A 20308-nucleotide genomic window follows, 5' to 3' on the forward strand; every position below is an offset into this window, starting at 1 on the left:
TCTCAAAAAAAAAAAAAATCATTTCCAGAGCCTAGCTCTGTCCACAACTCCATGAACATGAATGAATGAAGTTTCCTCTCTATTTTCCTTTAGGGACTGTTATGCTACCCAACAGGGCTGAGACAGCCCAGCGGGGATCAGAGCTGGACTAAGTTTGCAGGGCCCCAGACAAGTTCCAGCCTCCCGTCTCCCTCCACACCCAGGTCCCAAATAACCAGGCCACACACCGAGTTTCAAGTATCTGTCTCTTCCTTTCACTCTCTCAAAAGAAAAAATAAATAAATTGCAGAAGGCGGCAGCATTTCCAGTCTTCCCTGGCTCCCGGACACCCGACCCCCGACCCCTGCCCCCCACCCTCCCTCCCGCATTTCCCACTCCCTAGACCCATCCCTCCCTTTTCCCCAAAAAAAATTCCCAGGAAAAAAAAAAAAAAAAAAAGCCACATTTAGACCTTCCACTCATGCAAACCGGCAAAGAAAAAAGGTGGGGGCGTGTGGAAGGCAGGGGCCCACGGTGGAGTCCCCTGCTTCTCCCCCCAAAAAACCACCTTTGAGAAGAAAAAAAGTGGAAAAAATAAATGAGAAATCAAGGGACATGGGGAATTGCGATGAGGGCAGGGGTGACCCCAGACCCTGCCTCAGGAGAGAGCGGAGGCCTGTGGCCCTGCATCCCTGCAGCGGGTGCTCCTCGAGGGGGCCCTGACTTCTGGAATGTGTGTGGGAGAAGATGGGGGAGGGCAGGTGGCCCCCGGTGGGTCTGTGTGTGCATTGGGGGCGGGCAGGGGCGGGGATCCTAAGGAGCAAGGGCTCGGAACCAGGAGCCCAGCTCCCCACCCAGACCCCAGGTTCCTGGCATTCAGGAGCCCAGTTCTGGGGTACGGGGATACATGCAGAGGAGTGTCCCCCCTCCAATAGGCTGGATCCAGTTAGAAAGGAAATAAATAAGAAGGGATGGGAGGGAGGCCAGGGGGAGCCAAGGGCTTGGGCAATTCAGTCCAGACCAAGGGCCCAGGTGATGGAGGCAGGGCGAGTCCAGGCCAAGCCAGGGCAGGAATCAGAGTCTCTCTCGGGCTGGAACCCAGATGTAGGGGCCTGAGAGGTCCTCGATGACACGCTTCACCTTGTGGTAGATCTCCTCAAAGCTGTCACCCTCCACGATGGCTGGGAGTGGGGTGGAGCAGGTAGTAAGGCCAAGGAAGGGCCAGAGGACACCTGGCCAAGGGAGTGGCACCAGCCCAGAGGAAGGGGCACCTCTTTCTAATTCTCCAAGCCATGAGCCATGAGGCTGTACCCGCCCAAAGGGGCACCTCTTTTTTTTTTTTTTTTTTTTTGAGACTGAGTTTCACTCTTAGTGCCTAGGCCGGAGTGCAGTGGTGCGATCTCGGTTCACTGCAACCTCTGCCTCCAGGTTCAAGCAATTCTCCTGCCTCAGCCTCCTGAGTAGCTTGGATTACAGGTGCCCGAAACCACGCCCTGCTAACTTTAGTATTCTTACTAGAGACAGGGTTTCATCATGTTGGCCAGGCTGGTCTTGAACTCCTGACCTCAGGTGATCCACCTGCCTGGGCCTCCCAAAGTGCTGGGATTACAGGCGTAAGCCCCCATGCCATGCCCACAGGGGCACCTCTTTCTAAACCATCCACTGGGAGTGGCGGGGGAGCTCTTTCTAATCCGAGCAAAGGCACCCTACCTGCTGGCGACAGCCTTGCTGTGGCCTCACCTGAGAAGCACTCTGTGAACTCCTGCTCCAGCTTGGTGGCTCTGTCGAAGGCTTTGCGGGCTTGCTCCTCTGTGATCCGCTTGTTAATCTCTCTGTGAAGAGGGAGGGAGAGCAGGCCTGAGACTGGGCCCACCTGACCCTACCTTTTACCTCCTCTATCTAGGAATGTTAAGTTACAACTAGTATTCTTCTATTTGGAGCACATAGCAAAAAAAAAAAAAAAATACAATTCCCAGTATCCTCTGGGGCCACAGATGAGACCCCCCCACCCGCAACCGCCCCAGCCAGGTGTGGCTACTCCAGGGACATTTCCAGAGCTTCATCCTTCCAGCCTTCAGCCCCAGAGATGGGATTCGGACTCCAACTCCCAACAGCCCCGGAGGCCCTGACTCGTCCCAGCTGGTATACCCCAGGGGCTGCTGGGAGATGTAGTCCCGTCTAGCCCAAGGCAGGAGAGGAGGGGAAAGGCCCGATTCCCCGCATCCTCTGGGTTCCAGGTCTCCTGGATTCCAGGTTCTGCTGGGTTTCAGGAATCCCCCTCTGGGGTTGCTGAAACCGCTGTCCAGCGTTCTGAAGGGAGAGTTGACTGCAGAGGCCTAGTGAGGCCCAGGGCCACATGTGTTGGGGGAGCAGAGGGGAGGCCCCCAAGACTATACTCACAGCACATTCTCCAGGGAGCGGGGGCGAATGAAGATGGCGATGGGGTGCAGGTGGGCCGCCTGCAGCCGCCGCACGGCATTGGCCGAGACATCGAGGATGCAGTGCTTCCCCTGGGGGCAGGCAGGGTGGGCGGAGGGGGGCCAGCAGGTGGCGGGAAAGGACAGACAGCAGTGCCGGAGGGACATGGGACGGGGAGAGGTGGGGAATGGGAGGTTGGCCGAAGGGGAGTGACATGGATGTCAAGAAACACGGGGGCAGAGAGTCAGGCAGGAAGAGGGCAGGGACAGAGTAAAAGACAGAGAAAGGAAAGGGAAGATGGAGAGCACGGGGAGAGGGCAGGGACAGGACAGAATGGAGGAAGGGAGGAGCACCAGGCAGACAGGGACCGAAGAGATGGTGGCAGAGCCGGGGCAGCAGTGAGTGGGGCGGGGTGTGTAAGGCAGAGGTGACACAGGCCGGAAGGAAAGCCAAGAAAAAGGAGAAAGGAAGTAGGATAGAGGGAGGAGGGAGGGGAGGACGGACAGAGGACAGACAGATGGAAGGAACAAGGAGACAGATGGGAGGGAGGGAGGCAGATGGAGAAAGGAACCGTGGAGGGAGGGAGGGCAGGGTGGGGAGCAGTGGGGAAAGGAAAGGAGTTAGCAGAGGAGTGGGAGAAGGGAGCGGGACCCCAGGAAAGGGTGAGGCAGGGGAGACGACCAGAGGGGAGTCAGGAAAACGGGAGGGACCCAGTGGGGAAGGCCAAGCCACCAAAGACAAGGCCATAGGAAGAGAGGAGAAATGGGGCAAGGAGGAGGGAGTGGGGAGAGAAAGAGGCCAGATGGTGATGGGAAATTTGGGGTCAGGAAGCGAGGGAGGCGGGAGAGAGAGCAGGGGCAGAGAGCAGGCGGTCAGAGTTGCCCAAGAGGAGATGGAGGTGGAGGAGCGGAGTCGAGACCCAGCAGGGAAAGAGACAGAGAGAGAGAGAGTTAGAGAGAGCTGGAGGGAGGCAATGGGGTGGGGAGAGGGGAGAAGGAAGAGGACCAGGTGCCCGCCAGGTCCTACCTGCTCTGCCACCTCTCGCACGGACTGAACGCTGGTCCCATAGAGGTGGCTGTTGTACTGGCCGGCCTCAATGAACTTGTGCGCCTGAATGTCCTTCTCCATTTTCTCCCGAGACGACACAAAGTGGTAATCCCGGCCATCTATCTCATACTCCCGCTTGGGCCGTGTCGTATCTGCCAGGAAGTCACCCCACCCCCCAAAGATCTAACCACCATCCCTCTAGCTTAAATCCTGCCTACTTCAATCAAATCCCCACAGTGCCCAGCTGGTCCTTTGGTGAAAGGGAGCTTCCAGGGAGACCAAGACTGCGGAGGGCCAGAACCGCTTCCCCTAGCACCCTCCAGGGCCTCCAAGTTTCTGGCCTGGGCATGGGTACTGTGAAATGAGAGTGTGGTTGAGAAGCACCCCTTCTTGCAGACACCCTGTATCCCCCTACACACCAATCCCCCAAAGGCTCTACCTATGGCCCCAGGGATGGGCCTCCTCCATCCCACCCCCACCTCCACCTTCTCCTCCATCCAAGGCCCCAGCACTCACGGGGAACACAGGATCCAAACTTGTCGGGGAACTCGGAGAGAAGATCATCGTTGGCGCGGTCCTTGGTGGGCCCAAGGATGATGATGGGGCGAGCATAGTGCACTGCGGAGAAAGCCTGGCTTAGGCCGAGCAGAGGGTTGGGGGAGCAGCAGGCGCTGGGGCCAAGGCAGGGGCCAGGGCTCACCTTCCATCTGCGTCACTGTCTCGTAGCTCAGAACCGAGTCTTCTCGACCTGGTGGGAGGTGGGGCATCTGCAAGGGGCTCTGAAACAGGGGACCTGGAGCCCTGTCTCCCCCTTGAGGATATCAAAAGCAGCTCAGTGCTTCTCTCACCCACATCTTCCCGAACTGACCCCACCTACCCTGTGATCCAGAGCTGGAGCCCCAGTCCTAGGAAGAAAAAGCAGGCCACGGGGTTAGTTACAAGCTCAGCTCCATGAGCCCTCACGCTTCCACCCAGGCTCACGCCCTCCTCCACCTACCTTGGCCTTTAACCTTGACCACTCTCGTCGCTCAACCCTGTGGGATACATGGAGAGATAGGCGGGTAGGGGAATGCCCAGTGAGGAACCCTGCTGCCCCCACGCTCCAGGCCAGCTGACAGCCCTGGGCACTGTGCTCCTCAATGAGGAGCTGTCCTTCCCAAAGGCTCATGGGAGCCAGGGTCCCCAGGAGGGCCCAGCAGACAAACCGCTAGGAGTTCAGAGGGCAAACGCATCCCCTGTTGGCTGCCCACCCTGGGGGACCTTGGAAACTTCAGTGCCTGTGGCAAGAAGGCTATAGAGCCCAGAAGCCTCACCGCCGTTTGCTGGGGATGAACCCAATGTCGTCGGTCTCACTGTCAGAGTGGACCCGCCGTGCCTGCCACCACTCCTCGTCACTAGCATCGATGACATGCAGCACGTCCCCAAAGCGGAAGCTCAGGGCCTGGCTCAGGAAGCCGCAGTCCTTGGTCTTGTCGTAATCAAACAGGGCCCTGGAGGGCAAGTGGCTATTGGTCAGAGCCCAGCTGAAGACTCCAAGAAGGATGCCCCAGTCACCCTTCAGTGACAGAGGTCTGCAGATGGCCCTCCCATGAGTGCAATGGATACCGAGGAACCCAAAACTGTGTGGGGACCAAACGCTGACTATCACTCATAATCACCACAACTGTTAGCCATCATTCAGTCCACACTGAGTCCAGTTTCCAGAGGGAGGGCTCGAACTCAATCCTCTCAAGAAAGCAGTTTGCAGTACACATGCACGTCATAAAGTCACAGGGGTACAGCCAGGCGTGGTGGCTCACGCCTGTAATCCCAGCACTTTGGGAGGCCAAGGCGGGTGGATCACGAGGGCAGGAGATTGAGACCATCCTGGCTAACACGGTGAAACCCCGTCTCTACTAAAAATACACACACACACGAAAATTAGCCAGGCGAGGTGGCAGGCACCTGTAGTCCCAGCTACTCGGGAGGCTGAGGCAGGAGAATGGCGTGAACCCGGAAGGCGGAGCTTGCAGTGAGCGGAGAGCACGCCCACTGCACTCCAGCCTGGGCGACAGAGCGAGACTCGCATCTCAAAAAAAGTCACAGGGTAACCTTCAATCTGCCCAAATTCATAAAAAAAAGAAAGGTCCCGTGTTTCCAACTAATGATTACCCTTACCAGTATCAAATCTCCATCAATAAGTCACAACCCCTGGGGTCAGAACCAGAGAAGGAATGAAGATGCGCAGGAAAGCAATGGGCCTGGAGAGGAGGGAGGAGACCCTGGGCCCCCTGGGAGTGTGACAACCACATGATGCTCCCCCTGGGAGCCACCACATAACCCCTGTCGTCACTGGGAGTCAGAACAACGTTGGGGACCAACTGGCCCCAAGCAGGGAGGAAGGGCAGAGCAAGGGCTCAGGTGGGAGCCAGCATCCGGGTGGCCGGTGATGCCATTCAGCAAGAGGGAAACTGCTGGCACAGCAGGACAGAACACAGTTCCACAGCAGGATGGTGAGCTCAGTGTGGGACATGTTGAGTGTGGGATGCCTGTGGGACATCCCAGTGGAGGTGGCCAGAAAGCAGATGGCCAAAAGTGCAGGTCTTGACCTCCAGAAAGAGGTCAGCCAGGGCCAACAGCTCCGAGAGACATCTGCAGAGCGGAGTGGCAGACGAGGCCATGCAAGCCACAGGGCCAGACGGGGAGAGAAGTAGGGGGTGACCCGCGGGGGCGGGACGGAGATGTGCTTTGGCAGAAACCTAAGCCACAAAAAGAGTCAATGGAGACGAACCCTAAGAGGGGAGAAAATGCCACTGGAGAGACGGGGGCAGGCACCACGGAGCTGCAGCCCCCTTCTCTGGAACTGCCCACAGTACCGCTGGAGAGACAGGGGCAGGCACCACGGAGCTGCAGCCCACCTCTCTGGAACTGCCCACAGGGATGTGAAGGCTGGGGCAACACTCCAAATACCCTAGAGGACCATGCTCCACCAAGCATTAACCTTCGAGAAGCCAAATTGTGCGGTGGCCTGGGAGTCCCGAGGAAGTGCTGGGATGACCAGGGGCTAGAAGGCAACTGGGATACTTGGGGTAGAGGCTATTTTCCCATCGACAGGGAGTATTTCAAACGTTAACCTGTGCAGTGAAGCCCATGAACCCCTGCTGCGCCTCAGGCCTGGGGTGGGGAGTCAGAGGAGGCAGGGTAGAGAGGAGGAGCGGCTGAGGCCTGGGCCAGGCACGGAGTGCCCAGGAACGCAGAGGGGCGGAGGAGCCCAGCCCAGGGAGCCTCTGACCTGATGTAGAAACCCCTTTTGGGGTTGCTCCGCAGGGAGGCAGTCCCTGAGCCCAGGCTGCTGTTCATGAGCTGTTCCCGGAGGTCGTGGATCTTGGCCTCGAATCGGCTGTACTCTGAGGAAGAACAGGGAGGTTCCTGAGCTCTGTCCCCATCCTACTGCCACCCCTGTCCTCCCGTACTGAAGCCATCAGCTGAGGAGGCAGAGTTCTAAGGGCCATTTTAGCTCACAAGACAGGAACTTCTGGCCTGGTACCTTCTGGTTTATACTGAGCGATGATCGTAACCGTCTGACCTGCATTCTTCAGGGCAATGGCGGCCTGCTCATGGCTGGCATTTCGGAGGTCAACACCGTTGACCTAGAGAGAGGAGGACAGGCTGTGTCACCAGAGACAGAAGCCAGCACTTCTGGGTCCAGGTGGAGCAGGGAGTGGTCCCGCAAGAGGACTCGGCTGCAGCCCACCCAGGCCCCTCCCCAAGAGCTCTGCGCTCTGCCCTGAGGGGAGGGGGTGGTGCAGGTAGGGGCAGGCCTTCCCTCACCGACAGGATCTGGTCCCCCTTCCGCAGCTCCCCACTGAGGTCTGCAGGGCCCCCGGCCAGGATAAAGGAGATGAAGATGCCTTCACCGTCCTCGCCACCCACGATGTTGAAGCCCAGGCCCGTGGAGCCCCGGTGGATCACAATTCGCCTCGGTTCTCGGGGAATGTCTTCCTCCCCGAGCAGGTCCTTGGCCACTGGGGAGTAGCGCCGAGGGGAAGTGGGGGTCATGGCTGTGGGGTAATCGGTGCCCAGGTAGCTGCTGTGACTGATCTCGTTGTCCAGGTGCTGAGAATAAGCTGAGGAAGACACAGGGCAGAGATGAAAGTGCCTGGAGGGAAACAGCATCCGCCACCCAACCTTCTCCCCAGGTGCCAGGAGAGCCAAAGTCAGGTGGAAGGGAAGTTGTTCTCTCAGAGACGCCGGGGTGGGGTGGTAAGGGGATATCGGATCACAGTGACGTCAGGGGTCAGGAATTTAGAGGTGACATCACAGGCTGGTTGTCCTAAGGGATAAAGAATTTAAACATTATATGTCCTCAGTATGCCAGGGATGGGGAAGTCAAAGGGAACATTAATATTACGCTTTGGGAGTTTTCTTTTGGTTCCTGTGTCACTCAAATCTCTTAATCCATAAAATTCTTCTCCCTCTTTTTCCCCCCAACTCTGCCATCCATTTGTTAAGAAAAACTAGGTCATTTCTCTAAAAGAATTTCCCACATTCTATGAGGGAAATTCTTTTTTTTTTTTTTTTTTTGAGACGGAGTCTCACGCTGTTGCCCAGGCTGGAGTGCAGTGGCGCGATCTCGGCTCACTGCAAGCTCCGCCTCCCGGGTTCCCGCCATTCTCCTGCCTCAGCCTCCTGAGTAGCTGGGACTACAGGCGCCCGCCACCGCGCCCGGCTAATTTTTTGTATTTTTAGTAGAGACGGGGTTTCACTGTGGTCTCGATCTCCTGACCTTGTGATCCGCCCGCCTCGGCCTCCCAAAGTGCTGGGATTACAGGCTTGAGCCACCGCGCCCGGCTTTTTTTTTTTTTTTTTGAGAAGGAGTCTCAGGCTGGAGTGCAGTGCCGTGATCTCAGCTCACAGAAGCCTCCGCCTCCCAGGTTCGAACGATTCTCCTGCCTCAGCCTCCCGAGTAGCTGGAATTACAGGCACGCACCACCACGCCCAGCTAATTTTTGTATTTTTAGTAGAGATGGTGTTTCACCATGTTGGCCAGGTTGGTCTTGAACTTCTGACATCAAATGATCCACCCGCCTATGCCTCCCAAAGTGCTGGGATTACAGGCGTGAGCCACCTTGACCAGCCTAGGAGGGAAATTCTTTTTTTTTTTTTTTTTTTGAGGCGGAGTCTTGCTCTGTCACCCAGGCTGGAGTGCAGTGGCGCGATCTTGGCTCACTGCAAGCTCCACCTCCTGGGTTCACGCCATTCTCCTGCCTCAGTCTCCAGAGTAGCTGGGACTACAGGCACCCACCACCACTCCCGGTTAATTTTTTTGTATTTTTAGTAGAGACGGGGTTTCACCGTGTTAGTCAGGATGGTCTTTATCTCCCGACCTCGTGATCCGCCCGCCTATGCCTCCCAAAGTGCTGGGATTACAGGCGTGAGCCACCGCACCTGGCCCTATGAGGGAAATTCTAACAGGGAAATTACTGCTTACCCTCCTGTGGTTTGTTTAGCCTATGCCTCTGCCCCTGTATCTCCTGTAAACTGGCAGTTCATGCTGGAGGCTTGATCAGTTTCAAGTTCAATTCAGAGGTTTTTTTAGTAAGTCCTGTATACTTCATAGGTAGCGCTATGTTCTTCCTACAGCATCACCACAGGATACAATGTCTGGTTGTCTTTCTGTCAGGTAAGATTAATGGTAGGTTCAGGGTCGTCAGCCCTGTCCATCCATTATATGGCGCCCCATCAGCCTTTCAGGTGAGTTTTAGCCACATTGACAATCACCGCCTGGTTCTGATATGTATCAGGGACTGCAAAACGGTGATATTCTACTTCTTTCTTTCTTTGGAGTGGGGAACATTTATTAGTGGGAATTCTTCTTTAAAAAAGAAAAATCTTAGCCAGGCACAGTGGCTCACGCCTGTAATCCCAGCACTGTGGAGGCCAAGGCAGGCAGATTACTTGAGGTTAGGAGTAACCTGGCTAACATGGTGAAATCCCGTCTCTACTAAAAATACAAAAATCGGCTGGGCGTGGTGGCTCATGTCTATAATCCCAGGTACTCAGGAGGCCGAGGCAGGAGAATTGCTTGAACTCAGGAGGCGGAGGTTGTAATGAGCCAAGATTGTGCCACTGCACTCCAGCCTGGGTGACAGAACGAGACTCTCTCAAAAAAAAAAAAAAAAAAAAAAAAAAATCCTCCAGCTTGGATAACATGGTGAAACCCTATCTCTACAAAAGACCAAAGTTAAACGTTACCTGAGCATGATGGCACTCGCCTGTAATCCCAGCTACTCGGGAGGCTGAGGTGGGAGGATCGCTTGAGCCCAGGAGGCGGAAGTTGCAGTGAGCCAAGATCATACCACTGCACTCCAGCCTGCTGGGTGACAAAGCAAGACCTGCCTCCAATGACAACAAAAAAAAACCAGCCCTGTGTCAACCTATTGGTTACTCTCTGAGGTAGTCTGCACACTAAAGGGAGGATAAATGCATGCCTCTCTCTGCATGCCTCTCTCCCTTTATTCACCAATTTCAGAATGAATGAGATTGCCTAGCATCCTCCAAAAAAAAATTTTTTTTTTTGGGGACGCAGTTTCACTCCTGTTGCCCAGGCTGGAGTGCAGTGGTGCAATCTCAGCTCACTGCAACCTCTGCCTCCCAGGTTCAAGCGATTCTTCTGCCTCAACTTCCCGAGCAGCTGGGATTACAGGTGCCCGCCACCACGCCCGGGTAATTTTTTGTGTTTTTAGTAGAGATGGGGTTTTGCCATGTTGGGCGGGCTGGTCTCGAACTCCTGACCTCAGGTGATCCGCCCGCCTCGACTTCCCAAAGTGTTGAGATTACAGGCGTGAGCCATCACGCCCGGCCAAAATATTTTTAAGTATTATTATTACCTTAAAGGTTTTAATATATTTAATGAGTTTTCACTGGCCAGTAGAAGCCTCTTCGATTTGGATCCTGTCTTTGCTGAGAACCTATTAGTCTTGGATACCTTCCTTGCTCTCTAGTATGAAAGAAGTTAGCAGCTCATCTTATACATTTATTGCCAAAGATTTTAAATTGACCCTTCTTCTGACGCTCCCAGGTTCCTTTTGGTAGGTTATGGTATTTAGGAACAGTACCATGTGATTTTAATATGGTTTTACAGTATTATTTCATATTTTGTACGGGCTGCCACACCTCATTATTCTTTTCCAAAATGTTTTAGCTTTTCCCCCACACAAATTTTTCCAGTCGAATTTTAGTATCAACCTTCCAAGTTCCCAGCAGGGAAACAACATTAAAATTCTGATTAGGATTGAAGGGAATGTAGAGATTAATTTGGAGCCGGTTGAGATCTTTAGCATATTAAGTTTTTCCATCCAGAAACAACAGTGTGACTCTTCACCCCTTCCAGTCCTGTTTTACGTCTTTCAGTAAAGTCTTGTCATTTTCTTCATACAAATCTTACATTTCTTGTCAAGTTTCTATTTCTAATAATTTTATAGAATTTTTTTCTATGGCAAAAGGGGACTTTTTATTCACTACATCTTCTTATTGCTGGGAAGTTACTAATTCCTGTTATTTATCTCACAAATAGCCACATTCCTTTTTTTTTTTTTTTTTTTTGAGACAGAGTTTTGCTCTTGTTGCCTAGGCTGGAGTGCAATGGCACGATCTCAGCTCACCGTAACCTCCGGCTCCCAGGTTCAAGCAATTATCCTGCCTCAGCCTCCTGAGTAGCTGGGATTACAGGCATGCGCCACCATGCCTGGCTAATTTTGTATTTTTAGTAGAGACAGGGCTTCTCCATGTTGGTCAGGCTGGTCTCGAACTCCCGACCTTAGGCGATCCACCCGTCTCGGCCTCCCAAAGTGCTGAGATTACAGACGTGAGCCACCGCGCCTGGCCTGTTTTTTTTTTTTTTTTTTTTTTTTTTTTTTGAGATGTAGTCTCACTCTGTTGCCCAGGCTAGAGTGCAGTGGTGCCATCTCAGCTCACAGCAACCTCCACCTCCCGGGTTCAAGCAATTCTCTGCCTCAGTCTCCCGAGTAGCTGGGATTACAGGCATGTGCACCACACCCGGCTAATTTTTGTATTTTTAGTAGAGACGGGGTTTCACCATGTTGGCCAGGCTGGTCTTGAACTCCTGACCTCGTGACCCACCAGCCTTGGCCTCCCAAAGTGCTGGGATTACAGGCATGAGACACCACACCTGGTCTTTTTTTTTTTCTTTTCTTTTTGAGATGGAGTCTCACTCTGTCACCCAGGCTGGACTGCGGTTGCACGATCTTGGCTCACCACAACCTCTGCCTCCCAGGGTCAGGTGATTCTCCTGTCTCAGCCCGCCACCACACCCAGCTAATTTTTTTTTGTAGTTTTAATAGAGACAGGGTTTCTCCATGTTGGCCAGGCTGTTCTCAAACTCCCGACCTCAGGTGATCCACCCGCCTCAGCCTCCCAAAGTGCTGGGATTACAGGACTGAGCCACCACGCCCAGCCAACAAATAGCCACATTTTAACTTCCCATAGGTATTCAGTTAATTCACTTACATTTTGATCTAGATGCACAGTAGTATAATTTACAAATAAAGATAACTTTTTTTTTTCCCTTCCAAATGTAACTATTCTTCTTGTCTTGTTACACTGTCTGAAATCTCTAAAGTAGCAATTCTCAACTACCATAATTTCGCTGGGGCAATTCTGTCACAACATTTTTTATTGTTATGACTGAGGCGGAGGAGTACCACTGTCATATGATAGACAGAGGCCAGGAATGCTGCTTAATATCCCACAAGGCACAGAACAACCCCCCACAATGAATAGTTATTGGGTCCAAAAATGCCAGGAGTAACACTGAGAAACCCTGCTCTATAGCAATGAAGGATAACAGCAGTGGGAAGAGGCATCCTTGCCTTCTTCGTAAGTTCACAGAGGCTGGGCACGGAGGCTCACGCCTGTAATCTCAGCACTTTGGGAGGCCGAGGAGGGCACATCACCTGAGGTCAGGCTTTGGAGACCAGTCTGGCCAACATGGTGAAACCCCGTCTCCACTAAAAATACAAAAATTAGTTTGGCCCGCCGGGCACGGTGGCTCACGCCTGTAATCCCAGCACTTTGGGAGGCCAAGGCTGGTGGGCCACGAGGTCAGGAGATCAAAACCACCCTGGCTAACATGGTGAAGCCCCGTCTCTACTAAAAATACAAAAAATTAGCCAGGCGTGGTGCCGGGCACCTGTAGTCCCAGCTACTTGGGAGGCTGTGGCAGGAGAATGGCATGAACCCAGGAGGCAGAGCTTGCAGTGAGCCAAGATTGCGCCACTGCACTCCAGCCTGGGCGACAGAGCAAGACTCTGTCTGAAAAAAAAAAAAAAAAAAAAAAAAAAACCATACATATATACATACATACACACAAAATTAGCTGGGGTGGTGGCACATGCCTGTAATCCCAGCTACTCGGGAGGCTGAGGCAGGAGAATCGCTTGAACCTGGGAGACGGAGGTTGCAGTGAGCCAAGATCACACCATTGCACTCTAGCCTGGGCAACAAAAGCGAAACTCTGTCTCAAAAAAAAAAAAAAAAAAAAAAAATTAGCCGGGCGTGATGGCGGGTGCCTGTAATCCCAGCTACTCGGTAGGCTGGGGCAGCGGAAACACTTGAACCTAGGAGGCAGAGGTTGCAGTGAGCCGAGATCGCACCACTGCACTCCAGCCTGGGCAACAAGAGCAAAACTCCATTTCAAAAACAAAATAAAAATTAAAATTAAATTTAGGCCGGGCGCGGTGGCTCAAGCCTGTAATCCCAGCACTTTGGGAGGCCGAGACGGGCGGATCACGAGGTCAGGAGATCGAGACCATCCTGGCTAACACGGTGAAACCCCGTCTCTACTAAAAAATACAAAAATCTAGCCGGGCGAGGTGGCGGGCGCCTGTAGTCCCAGCTGCTCGGGAGGCTGAGGCAGGAGAATGGCGTAAACCCGGGAGGCGGAGCTTGCAGTGAGCTGAGATCCGGCCACTGCAGTCCAGCCTGGGCAACAGAGCAAGACTCCGTCTCAAAAAAAAAAAAAAAAAAAAAAAAAATTAAAATTAAATTTAAAAATAAGTCAATGGACACACTGCTAAAATTGTATCATTATAAAATGTTCATTACCGGTTCCTGATAACTAGTCTTCACCATCCTAAGGAAAATTCCTCTGTTCCTAGTTTACTAAAAGCTTTCATCCAAAAGAGATGGTGAATTTCACCAAATGCCTTTCTCACGTCTATTTGAGATGATCGTATCGTTTTCTCCTCTCGCTCTGTCACCAGTCTGGTGGGCAGTGGCACAATCATTGGCTCACTGTAGCTTCCAACTTCTCGGCTCAAGTGATCCTCCAGCCTCAGCCTCCCAAGTAGCAAGGAGTATAGGTGTGTGCTAATTTTTTTTATTTTTTGTAGAGACAGGATCTCGCTATGTTGCCTAGGCTGGTCTCAAATCCCTAGCTGGTCTCAAATCCTCCTACCTTGGCCTCCCAAGTGCTGGGATTACAAGCATGAACCACCACACTTGGCCTCCCTTAACATTTTAATATATGAATCATACTGAGAGATTTCCTAATGTTGAGCCATCTTTAGTTTTCTGAAACAAATCCTATGTTATTTCCTTAACATGCTGCCATGTTTGGTTTGCTACTATATTATTATAAAGTCTTATATCTCTATTCAGAAGCAAAACAGGTCTATACTCTCCTTATTTTACGTTATCCTTGTGACCATTTGAACTGACCTTATAAAATGAAATGTGAAATCTTTTATCTTTCCTATACTCTGGAAGAGCAGAAGAATTATCTATTCCTTGAGAATTTCATAAAATTAGCCATAAAACCAAACAGGTTTTGTGCCTTCCGTGGGAGAGATCATTGACGATCTTTTCTAGTTCTTTTATGGTAATTGATTTTCCATCTCTTCTCTGACAACAGCAAGGATCAGAGGTTGTGGCTATTTCTTTTTTTTTTTTTTTTTTTTTTGAGACGGAGTCTGGCTCTGTCGCCCAGGCTGGAGTGCAGTGGCCGGATCTCAGCTCACTGCAAGCTCCGCCTCCCGGGTTTACGCCATTCTCCTGCCTCAGCCTCCCGAGTAACTGGGACTACAGGCGCCCGCCACCTCGCCCGGCTAGTTTTTTGTATTTTTTAGTAGAGACGGGGTTTCACCGTGTTAGCCAGGATGGTCTCGATCTCCTGACCTCGTGATCCGCCCGTCTCGGTTGTGGCTATTTCATTGGGAATATCTGAAGAGGGACAGCTACAGGGATGTCATGGGACTGCATGTCATGGGTTAAACGGGATGGGTCATGGGGAGCTTTGGCGTTTGAAGGGCTCTCACAGGTTGTGATGTCTGGGGGAGCATAGCTGTCACTCAGGTAGGCATTGCTGGGCTTGGCCACCTTTAGGTAGACAACATCATACGTGTTCTTCAGGGCTGCCACAGCATCTTCATGCATGACATCCTCTAGCCCCACACTGTTGACCTGGAGTCAAGGAAAGCAAAGCTCAGACAAAGCCACAAATGGCCCAAGACAGATGGACTGGGATGAAGTGATGAACTTGCGCCTGCCAGGGCTAGTAGGTGAGACCCAGATTTGGGCTAGAAAATGGACTAGATGGGGTCCTCACCGCCAGGATCTTGTCTCCAATCTGCAACCTCCCATCCTTGTGGGCAGCACCCCCTTCGATGATCTTTGTTACATAGATGCTATTATCTCCTGGGATGTGCTGGTTCCCTACGCCCCCTGCGATGCTGAAGCCAAGACCTGGATGGAGGGGAGGCCAGAGGTGGGTGCCCAGGTGCCCAGGAAGCAGGCTTGGGGGCACAGGACAGTTGGGATGGGGGAACAAAATGAGTTACTACCTTTAGGCCCCTTGATGAGCTTGATCTCCATGACCTTCTCAGCTGGGGGCTTCCGGCGCATGACATAGAGGCGAACGATGGAGCCTGCCTCTTTGAGGGCCTCCACCGCTGCCGAGTGGGTCACCTCGCGCACGTCCACTTCATTTACAAACAGGATGCTGTCGTTGACCCTGGGAGCAGCAAGGTGGGCCTGAGCCAAGAGCTTCCTGCTGCCCTGGCCCTCCCTCTCCAGGGACCAAGCATCCTAACCCCTGTATCCTCTCCTCACCTGAGGCGGCCATCCTGGGCCGCAGCCCCACCAGGAATGATCTTGGTGATGAAAATGGACGGGTCGTCACCGATGTGTGGGTTGTCAGTGCCACCTGCGATGCTGAAGCCCAGACCTGAGTTACCCTGGGCGAAGGAGGGGAAGAGGGTCAGCTCCCCTCACTGCCCAAGTCTGGCAAGGCAAGTGGGGTGGGAAATGGCTTGGAGCAGCCAGAGCAGGAAGGGATAGGGTGAGGGGCTGGCCACGCAGACCACATGGGCAGAAAGAAAGGTACAGATGGGGGGCCAAGGGGACTGCCAATGGAGGAGCCTGCTCACCCTTTCCAATGTGATTTCCTCGTATTCCATCTCCCCCTCGGTCCCGTTCACCTGCAACTCCAGCACGGGACAGAAACACAAAAGCAGTGAGACAGACATTCCTGCCTCACAACCTGCCCGTCATCTGCTTCCCTCCCTTACTCCCTCCTTCCTTCTGCAATGGCCCTAGCCCCAAAATCTAAACAACTCACATATCCTGGGGCTTCTAGGGTATCTGTGTTGACAATCACAGGGGGAGAATTGGCCTGTTTGGGGAAACAAGAGACAAAAAGCCACCTGAGCCTTGACTCGAGAGGGAGCCCGTAACGGAGGGTCCCATCAGCGTGGCTACCCTTTCAGCCTCTTAGCCAAGCCCACTCTGCCACGCTGAGAGCTGCTCAAGGGCCCAGTCTCACTCCACATCACACACACACGCACACGCGTGCACATGCGCACGCGCACACACACGCACAGATGCACAAGCACATGGATCTAACTCTGCCCAGCCCGGGGCCCCCTGCATGTGGAAGGAGGTGTAGGAGAAGCGGGAAGGGAGACAGCCAGACGGAGAGGGGAGCAGCAGATGGCAAAGAGTGGGGAGAGGGGGGTAGGCTTGGGGGAAGGGAGCTTCTCACCGGATGTAACACCACAGGGTGTTACATGCCTTATGTGCTACACATGGACAACCCAGGGATCATGTCCACCGGGTCCTGGTACCCACTTCCTGCCCCATCCCCCCCAATCCCCCCATAACTACCCGGATATTATCATAATCCTCCCCTAGACTTGTCCCTCACCTTCACACACATTTGCCCTAAACCCTGCACCCCGGGAATCCGGGGTTCCCCCAGCTGCAGACCCCTCCCTTGGTCTCACCAACCAGACGTCCAATCCACCCCTTCCTCTAGGGACCGTGTTGCCTAGCAACGGTATCTAGGACCAGCCAAGACCCGGGGAGACCCACCTCCAGGAGGCCCCGTCGTCAGGACAACAGGGGGGTGGGGCGTGGCCTGAGGCCGACCAAACTCCTGAGCGCAGAAGGTTTCCGCTAGCCCCGCCTCTTCTGCCCTGGGCCCCGCCCAGCGTTAGCCAGGCCGAGAGGAGGCCGGGCTGAAGAGGTTTGTGGGCGCAGCGCATTCTGAATAACCTGCCTTCCTCGCTCCCCTACGCCCCTCACCCTACGCAGTGCAAAGGACGTCAGGAAGGGGGAGTGGTGAAAGACATCCGGGTCCTATCCCGCTCATCTATTCCCTCCCCCAACTTCATTCGGGAAGGGGTTAAAGTGGGGCGTGCCCAGGTCCCTGACGTCAATCGCCTGGTCTCTAGACTCCCAGGCGGGGCCAGCTTTAGGCTGGTCCTAGGGGCTTCCCCAATTGCCAGGGCAACCGAAGCCACGTCTCTATGGCAATGGGGGGAGGCCGCCAAGAGCCTCCTTCCGGGGTCCCCAACCTACTTCCTCCTTAAAGAAACATGTATTTGCAGTAGCCCAAGCCCAAGGATTCCCCAGTCTCCTTCCCGCTCTCCCCGTCCAAAGGGGTCCCTCCCCTCTCCTAGTGCTATTTCCCAAGCCTACAAACTACCAACCATTTTCAAGCTGTATCACAGATTTCACACCCATAAATCGATTAACACCACCCTCCAACCCTTCACATCTCAGCAAATGCTGTTGTCCAACCAACAGCCACTGACTGCCAAAATCTCATCCACGTGTTCATCCTCCATCCCATAGCCTATCCTCAATCCCCATCCCATCCCTATCCTGGAACCTCCTTCCCAGCACACCCACCTTCATCCACTACGACATTCATTTGCTTCCCATCCCTGTCTCTGCCCGCATCCCACACGCTCCATCTCCATCCCTGTCTCGCCCTTCAACATCCATCTTCCAACCCTAGCCTCCAGCCTCCATTCTCCATCCGCTTCCCTGGCCCTATCACACCCTCCAGCCCCATCCCTTACCAATGTCGTGGCCTCATCCTCCATCCCAATTTCTTTTTTTCTTTTTTTCCCGAGACAGAGTCTCGCTGCGTCACCCAGGCTGGAGCGCAGTGGTGTGATCATAGCTCACTGCTGCCTTGAACTCCTGGGCTCAAGCAGTCCTCCCACCTCAGCCTCCTGTGTAGCTACAGGCACATGCCACCGCACCCAGCTACTCCATCTCAATTTCTGATTCCCCAGAGAGTGTATCACCATTCTCCCTTACCCTGCCTTCATACCCTCAAGATTATTCTCAAGTAACAATCTTACACTTCTCAATCAACTCCCCCTCTCTTCTGAAAATTGGGGCTTCTCTTGTTCCCCAGGTGAGGCCTTGTCTTGAGACCTCCACCCCATGCTTATGGCCTCCAACACTCTCTCCCTCCACCCTCTTCTGCTCCTAAGCTTTGATCCACAGTAGCTCTGTACTAACTACCACCCCTCAGGCTCCCTACCTCCTCTTCCCCCTGCTCAGGGATTTAATGGCCCTGCCTTACAAAAAGCATCTGTAGTCTTCTTTCCCTCACTCCTAGCATCCACAGAATTCACACAAACACTCTGTACCATCCCTGTCTCCAGGGCCTTCCTTTCCTTGCTCTGTCAGCTCCATTCATCACCCTGATTTCACAGTCTTATCCCTATCTGGCCCCTGACCCAGGACCTCTTACCTTCCTATTCCCCAACTCCTATCTTGCCAGTTCTCACTCCAGAACCTGCTTGCCCGCTCCCTAGGCTCAGAGACCTCCTCCCCATGCATCTTCTTGGTGAAATGTCAGCAACCTCCCCCTTCCCAGAGCATCCCACAACATCCTAGAATCCCCACCCTGACCCCACGGTGTCCTCTCAATCTCACAGCTTGCCTGGTGCTCTCCAGTCCTCCCCATCCTGTGTCCCCAGAAGAGAAGACGGAGGAAGGGGAAGATGGAAAGTGGCCTGGAGGATGGAAGTTCCCAGAAACCAGGCCTCCCGGGGCTGGAGAGAGGAGGACGCTGTGAGCAGAGAGGAGAAAGGGAAACAGGTGGTGGGGGATGATGGAGGGGGCAGAGGGGGACAGAAAGAAGATATGCAGAGGTGAGAACCCAAGAGGATGAGAGATGGGAGGAGGAAAAGAGAGAAGGTGAAGATGAATAGGCAAGAGGGAACATGGGAAAGGGGAGCTGGCTGATGGAGGGAGAGGACTGATGAGGGAGAGGACTGATGAGGCCGCAGCGGCCTGAGCTGGGGATCAGGGAGAGGGAGAGGAGAATGCGTGGGAGGAAGAGAGAGACAGCATCAAGAGCCAGCCCGTCAGCCAGCGGGGAGGAAAGGCTGCAGAGCGGGGAGAGAGCTCAGGAGTGGAGCAAAGGCTGGGGCAGGGGACGAGGCAGCAAGGCCCCACCATGTGAAGTCTCAGGCCAGACAGATGGAAAGGGCTGGAGACTCGGGGACAGGGCGAACCAGGCCCAAAGGCGGAGGTAGGGGGAGGAGGCGGGGAAGGGACAAGAGCAAATGAGGGCAGCAGGCGCTTGGAACAGAGCTCTGGACACAGAAAATGGAAACGGAGGTTGGGGGTGTGAAGGGATGAGGAGGTCTCAGTCGTGGGGGGCTTCCTGGGGGATGCACACACCTCAACACACACACATACAGCACACGCACACACACGCATACAGCACACGCACACAGGCACACGCACACAGGCACAGGCACGCGCGCACACACACATTCTTGCCTTAGGCTGGACATCCACTCCCATTGGCCTGGCCTGTTTCTCCTCTGTGGGACCAAGGTGTTTCCAGCCCCCCAAACGCCCCCTCCCCCAGGCCCCAGGAGCCCACGTCCCAAACCCCCACCCCCAGTTCCAGCATCCCCCCCACCCCACCACGGCTCTCTCTCACCCTACCGGCCCTTGGGGATTGCTGCAGCTCCGAGGCTCCGAGGGCCGCACTGGGGAGGGGGCCACCAGGGTCTCCTACCTTGAAGGGGGAGAGGTGGGCGTGGCCCACGACCCCGTGGCCAGCCTCGAGGTGGGACAAGTTCCTCTCCGCCACGTGCACCAGCTCGGGGGCGTTTACCTGGTTGGGGAGGTGGGCCGGGCTGTGCTCCAGAGGGGGCGTGTCTTCATCTTGGTAGCGGTATTTCTGGGGATGGGGACGGAGGTGTCACTGGGGCCGGCCCGGTGCCTCAGGCTCCAGGCTGGCCGCCCTGGCCGCCTCCTCTTCCCCCAGCCAGTGCAGTGCGGAAGGCCCTGGGGCCTGACCAGCTCCTCCCCCTCCCTCTCCTCTAGCCCATTGGCTCCCCTCTCTCCACTCTCCCGACAGCCCCCTCTCCCGCCAGGGCCTCAGCACCTCTCATCAATTCCAGGTCCCAATCAATCCCAGGTCCTAATCCTACCCCCCAACTCCTACTCCTCACATCCTGGGACACCAGCCTTCTGGCGGGCATAGCCCCTCTGGCATCTGTGTCTTCACCCCTTTCCCTGCCACCTTCATCTTCGGGTCCCTCCA

The 20308-nt window shown here is 54.3% G+C and overlaps 1 protein-coding gene across 11 annotated transcripts in view; it reads right to left on the minus strand.

Annotated features, from left to right (window-relative positions):
* Window positions 1–231: 231 nt before the first annotated feature.
* The window catches only part of LOC105473169 (discs large MAGUK scaffold protein 4), a 31184-nt gene continuing 11107 nt past the window's right edge, over window positions 232–20308 (minus strand). For 2 of the 11 annotated variants that reach the window (XM_011726855.3, XM_011726900.3), the window contains 19 exons: window positions 19877–19942; window positions 16061–16114; window positions 15870–15920; window positions 15553–15677; window positions 15285–15454; window positions 15050–15186; window positions 14760–14904; window positions 7255–7550; window positions 6971–7073; window positions 6716–6830; window positions 4758–4934; window positions 4442–4478; window positions 4322–4349; window positions 4145–4192; window positions 3961–4062; window positions 3424–3596; window positions 2380–2489; window positions 1720–1811; window positions 232–1160 (listed from right to left, as the gene is read on the minus strand). In XM_011726855.3, coding sequence (XP_011725157.1) covers window positions 1054–1160; window positions 1720–1811; window positions 2380–2489; window positions 3424–3596; window positions 3961–4062; window positions 4145–4192; window positions 4322–4349; window positions 4442–4478; window positions 4758–4934; window positions 6716–6830; window positions 6971–7073; window positions 7255–7550; window positions 14760–14904; window positions 15050–15186; window positions 15285–15454; window positions 15553–15677; window positions 15870–15920; window positions 16061–16114; window positions 19877–19942 — 2136 coding nt within the window. In that variant the 3' untranslated portion in view covers window positions 232–1053. Of the gene's footprint in view, window positions 1161–1719; window positions 1812–2379; window positions 2490–3423; window positions 3597–3960; window positions 4063–4144; window positions 4193–4321; window positions 4350–4441; window positions 4479–4757; window positions 4935–6715; window positions 6831–6970; window positions 7074–7254; window positions 7551–14759; window positions 14905–15049; window positions 15187–15284; window positions 15455–15552; window positions 15678–15869; window positions 15929–16059; window positions 16115–16812; window positions 17875–19777; window positions 19943–20308 lie in introns of those variants that run through there. The other 9 variants (XM_071082268.1, XM_071082270.1, XM_071082267.1 and 6 more) reach the window with 7 other exon arrangements.

Source organism: Macaca nemestrina, chromosome 17 (genome assembly GCF_043159975.1).
Source record: "Macaca nemestrina isolate mMacNem1 chromosome 17, mMacNem.hap1, whole genome shotgun sequence".
NCBI classification, from domain to species: Eukaryota; Metazoa; Chordata; class Mammalia; order Primates; family Cercopithecidae; genus Macaca; species Macaca nemestrina.